The following is a 6,000-nucleotide window of genomic DNA, read 5'->3' on the forward strand; positions in this document are numbered from 1 at the left end:
TGGGTATATGAATGAGAATTGACAATATGAATATCATAATATTGCTACCAGGATCTAACTATATAGTTTTTGAGTCAACCTCATTGACTCATATGTCATGAGTAGTGATTAAAAACAATCCATCTCTCATGAGAATAAATGGAACACTTAGCACTCATTAGATCTAGGTGATGCTCATAGAGGTGAAGCACCAAAACTTCCCAGGAGGTCACCCATCCCAATACTACTCCGGCCCGAGCGCGCTCAACTACAGAGTTTCCTCCATGGTTAAACCCACTCTGCTTGCAATCCCATTTGCAAAACCTTTGCCAAGTCTTGTGCCTTATGAACCATTCATTAGAAAGCCCCTTAAGCTCATCAATTGATAAGTAAGAGATATTTTTCCACAGATGATATTGCTATCATGATTTAACTGTGTAGTTTTTTAGTCAAATTCATTGATTCATATTTCAAGAGTAGTGATTAACAAGAATCCATTTCTCATGAGAATAAATGGAACACTTAGCACTCACTAGATCTAGGGGATGCTCACTTAACACTTGGTGAAGGTTTTGCAAATGAGATTGCAAGCAGAGTGGGTTTAATCATGGAGGAAACCCCGTAATTAAGTGCACTCGAGCTGGAGTAGTACTAGGATGGCCGACCTCCCAAGAAGTCTCGGTGCTTCATCTCTGTAAGCATCACCTAGATCTAATGAGTGTTAAGTGTTCCATTTATTCTCATGAGAGATGGATTCTTGCTAATCATTACTCATGAAATATGAGTTAATGAGTTTGACTCAAAAACTATACAGTTAAATCCTAATAGCAATATCATAATTTGACTCGCTGTGGAAACATATCTCCTACTTATCAATATGAAAATCATCCACACATCCTTAGAAGCAAGCATGCTACTTTGCATAGTTAATTTGGCGAAGCAAGGACTAGTTAGAAGCTCACCCTATCAACAACATTGTCTTGCATTGATAGAATTATATTAGAGTTCCTAAACTATTATCCTCTTTGTACTTTGTTTGGTTAGCAGTAATTGAAGTGGTTGATACCCATTGCATGAACAACGTAAGTCCATTTGTGAAACCCATCAGATCACATTAATATAAATAAGTCCACCATAAGAAGGAACCTTGCAGCTGTTTCATTTGATCAGTCAATTCATTTGCATTGTTTAGCATATGAGCATCCTTATCCAAGAGAGAGTTGGAAATTTGGTGATTCATTTGGAATACCAAGTGTTCAATTCTGCATGTTGAAGTAGTCATAAAACTTGCACAACGCATCCCTCCTGGCGTCATGTGGCCAGTGTCATCCATATTGAGGGTACCTAGTGAGACGTCCTATAATTGTTCCCCTCAATCTTACTATTTCTATTCTACTCCCAATAATTGGATATCATTGATCCATTCATTTGTCACGATAGAGGGCATTAGGGGTATTCAAAATAAGGTGCCCAAAAAGTCCATCCTTCCAAGTCCAAAGGCAGTCTCTTTGTACCCCATTGGCCCCATGGGACTCCCCAATCATATACCGTGAGGTGATGTTCTTAGAGGGTGACCCCATCACCATTCCCCTACTTGTAATCCCTCATTTCCCCTACCATGGCTGATTACAACAGTCAAAGAATATAAATATAGATAATATCTTATACATATTTCCAATATTAAACCATTCCTCAATCAGCAATATATCTATGATACCATGATAGATAATCATAAAACGCATATTAATTCAGAGATATGTAGATGTATGCAGAATTATCCTATTATGTAAGGAAATTATATCACAGTATATAATCAGTGTCGGATCACAATATACAGTTCATAGTACATACTGTATGTATGTCTGCCTTTCTTATGATTCAATTCTCTTATCTCATTTGATGCCTTTCACAAAATGAATATATAGACATCAATGGGAGACAATGGGTTGTGGCCCTTACCTCTTCCCAAGACAGGTATCTTCTCCCAACTAATCATCACCTCCCCAAGACTAATCGCATGCCTCCTTGTTAGCATTGCGGCTGTTGTGTTAATGTATTAGTTAAAGACTAAAGATCGCTGATTTTGGAGTCCCCAGGTTTGCAGCAAAGGAAATCAGACTTCATGATTATAGAAAATCAAACAGTAATATATATCTATCACTTTCAGAGCCTCAATTCCTCCATTGATGAAGTTTCATAGGCATCCACAGATCGTGAGCAATATCAGAGGCTTCATCTTCTAATAACACTGATTCAGATCAAACAGATTGCAAGTATGGTTCCAGATTAGTGATGGGGGTGTGAAGGCATGTTTCATTGTGTCAGAAATTGTGAAGTCTCACAATCGTGAGACAATTTTAATCAAAATCTGATCATTCAATATATGTGAGTGTATATAGTAATAGGTATTCCAATTTGATGATTGATTGATTGGATGGATGAATTTCTTTGATTTGATGATTTGAGGTATTGGCCAGTGCTGATTACGTGATTGTTGACTTAATCTATCAATGCTGAATTGCTGAATTGTTAGCTTCCTTTAGCCCAAGGTGAGGTGATGCTTGATATGGATTTGATGATTGATTGTTTTATCTTGTTGATTCATTGATATAGAAAGGGGTTAATGATTGCTGGATGAATGAAGGATTTGTCTTAATGGATTCATGAGTGATGATTGATAGGTGATCCTTTAATGCTTGGAATGAGTTTCGCAGTGTACTTTCTTTGTGAAAGGATCACCACCTTTCATAAGATTTGAATCACCACTTTTCATTGCTGCTATTAAGAATAATAAATAATTTTCCAAATACAACTCCCTCGGATGCCCTCCTCAAATGAATCTTTCTCCCTTTTATATCTTCCAATTAGAGGGAGAGTGAAACCTCTTCACTACACCTGCCCTTTGCAATGGTCACACCCTTTCACAATCACTGCCTTTTAAAAGAATCACTAACCTCCATCAATTCTCCTCATTCCAATCTTCTTCTATTAATCCATCCTTAGTTCCCATGCTCACTTTTTTTTCTTTTCTCCTTGTTCCCTCTCAAATGAACTCTCCTCCTTTATATATATAATGTTGAGGGAGACAACTTTTCATTATGTATCCTTCGACCTTTCATTAACTTAATTAACTTGTAACTATGTTACATTATATTTTATTATTATTTATCTATTTATTGGTTTTTATTTTTTAATTTAATTATTATTTAATTTTAAATCCTATTTCAAAAAGGGGGCATGACATTGTCCCCCAAATTGCTCTGATTTAGAGGTTGTATTTAGAACTCGTATTTGATGTTGTTCAACAATAAAAAGTATTATGGCTGCCTTTCCCATGGATGTAGCCAAATCGGCAAACCACATAATCTCTGTGTAATTTATTGTGTGTTCTGTTTTCTGCTCTGTTTCTGATGTTTAATTCTTTTTAAATCTGATCAATTATTTAAAAATAGCCATGTCTTGTATATATGTGACTCAATATAGTTATTTGAGCTGATGCGAAAAATGCAACACAATGAGAAATGATTTTGTGAACGATTGGACATGTTCATGTGTTCATTTTCATGTAAGATAAAACCCTGTGAAATTTGTCGATGCAACTATGATTTGAAGCTTTGGAATAAGATGAACTTCTAAGGAATGCAATTTAAAACCTTCAGAGTGAGAGATATTGCTGTTCTAAAATTGTTGCAAATAACCATGACTTGAGTGAAAACCAAAATGCATGTGAAATTCAAATAATATCAGGGGTCCAGCTAGAATATGTTACAAACTTGAGGTCGAATTCTTCAATATTTTAAAATAGACATTATTTTGTTCTATAATCCTACTCTTGTGAGATTGATGGACTAAGCATTTCAATATTTTGTCTGTTTTCTCAAGAAATTGAATGCATATATTTCTTTTAGGCTCATCAGCACTATTATGCATGGATATTGTATATGCCAGCTTTATCGAATATAATAATCACACTCGAAATACATATCTGAAAGAAATGGAAAGGAGGAGTGTTCATACAGAAAGATATTGTTTATATTAGTTAAAACAAAAGTATCTTCCTTGGCCAATCAGACTAATAAGCCTACGTTGTCATCCAGTGTTGATAAGAGAATCACAAACTAAAAGTAAGGCCTAATCCAGAGGTCCATATGGCCTTATATCAACCAACAGATCTTTCCAGTTGATGTATTGAACTTGATTAAGAATCCAGCCGAGAGAACCGATAAAAACTCACTACAGATGTGCATGAACCAAACTTCCATGAATGCAAGGCATGAAGCAGAGCTCACCACTAAACATAGTCAAATGTCTCTGCAGTTGAACAAAAGAAGGGACCTTACTTTGCTATGTTTATGTTAGAGCATGCACACACAGTAGCATTGGCTGTCTCTATAATATATATCACTCTATTATTTATCTGAAAATTCCGTAAAGATGTAGGATGGATCCATATGAAATTGCTTGGACAGTAACTGTTTTTCATTATCACAGAATCATCCTGAAAAAAGTTAAAGGGGAACTTCCCCCAAGAAGTTAATGATTACCCGGAAATGTTTAGCGTTGTGTGATGGAAGCAATATTCAAGGATACTTAGTGGTAAGCGAACGCAAGACTGCATCTAAGCTTAGTTAACTCGAAAGAGACAATCCTCAATCAGGTAGGGAAGCCCTTTTGTCTCGTATACATTAAGAGGACTTGGACTTTTCCTTATTGCAAGTCTGAGACGATTAATCCTACAATGAGGTGCAATACCCCAGTCAATAGGATCGCCTGATCTCTTGCAACGTACGCATGTAACCCCTGCTCTAAGTCCGCAGAACCGAGCTTTGAAATTCGTGTCCATGTAAGTTTGGGCTAGTGTGTGAGCTCGGAGACACACTACACCAAAATCAAAATCATTTTAATTTTAATTTATTCTCTGCAATTAGCTTCATTCTAAACATTTTATGTTCACTACCCTAGAATTATAAACAATTTTCCGTATCTACCAAAATAATGCATTCTCTATAACGCTTTACAGGAGTTAGATCATATGATGACAAAAGTAACTTTATACAATTTCGCGCAAAATTTAGGCAGAAGCTTAGCATAATAACAATTAACATTTTTTTTAAATGGAGATGTAAATACCAGACATTGGCAGTGAGACCCTTCTTCCTGCCAATCACCCTTCCTTCAACCAGCTGTTCGATACAGTACTTCTTGCTGCCACCATAAGGGTTAATGCAAATATAAGAACTCTGAAGCTTTAACATTATAAATGACATGAATATATAATATGAAACAGTAAAGAGTACCTACGAAATACTGCCATAGATAGTAAAGGGTTGGACTGGGTCTTTTTCAAGCTGAGAAGCAATAGTAGTCCCACAACCCAATTGCCACGCCAAGGCCACCGCCAGTCCCATCTTCATTACCTTGGAAGTTTGTTTCTTTCCATCCTTGCTGACAAATCTACACGGATTCGCATTGGCAAATGTTTTGCTCGTTGGTTTGTGATGGAATTGAAGAAGAGAGGGCCTGCAATGTTCCATGTACATCACATACGATTTCCAAGTGCGAAGCCTCACCTCAATGGAATGCAAATTATCAGCCGCTTATAGCTTATCAGGCAGGAGGTCCGTAATCTAATGCAATATATTGGGTCCAAATTTGAACGACTTAATTAAAAGGAAACTATCTGGTCAGTAATTATTTGTTTTTAAATTTTTTTTATAATGAAAGGTAATGTCTAGGTTTTTTAAAATTGGTGATAAATATAATAGCAGAGGAAGAGGTTTTTTCACTCTGCTAGGGTTTCTTGCTTCATGCGAACTTTCAGTTTTCTTGTGTACAGCTCTTCGTCTGAGCTTTCTTTCTGTAGTCACCACTTGTCACACCGCATTTACTACAAGGGCTTTTAGGCTAGGATATAATGGCTCTGGCCAGCGGTGAACCAATTGTTTCTGGTGTTCACGCTGCTGCTTCAAATTGCTATGGTGTCGTCGCAAAACAAATGCCCTCGTAAATTTGTCTCGAAGG

At 36.6% G+C, this 6,000-nt stretch overlaps 1 protein-coding gene across 6 annotated transcripts in view; it reads right to left on the minus strand.

Annotated features, from left to right (window-relative positions):
- Window positions 1–5,646, minus strand: part of LOC149547553 (uncharacterized) — a 28,137-nt gene extending 22,491 nt beyond the window's left edge. For 3 of the 6 annotated variants that reach the window (XR_016353881.1, XM_089791701.1, XM_089791700.1), the window contains exons 1-2: window positions 5,277–5,646; window positions 5,110–5,184 (exon numbers count right to left, since the gene is read on the minus strand). Coding sequence is in view for 4 of the 6 variants with exons in the window: in XM_089791701.1 (XP_089647827.1) it covers window positions 5,110–5,184; window positions 5,277–5,293 (92 nt within the window). In the remaining 2 variants the exon portion in view is untranslated. The remainder of the gene's footprint in view (window positions 1–5,109; window positions 5,185–5,276) is intronic. The other 3 variants (XR_016353880.1, XM_089791698.1, XM_089791699.1) reach the window with 2 other exon arrangements.
- Window positions 5,647–6,000: the final 354 nt, after the last annotated feature.

Source organism: Cupressus sempervirens, chromosome 7 (genome assembly GCF_028749045.1).
Source record: "Cupressus sempervirens isolate cs-2001-9-10 chromosome 7, ASM2874904v1, whole genome shotgun sequence".
NCBI classification, from domain to species: domain Eukaryota; kingdom Viridiplantae; phylum Streptophyta; class Pinopsida; order Cupressales; family Cupressaceae; genus Cupressus; species Cupressus sempervirens.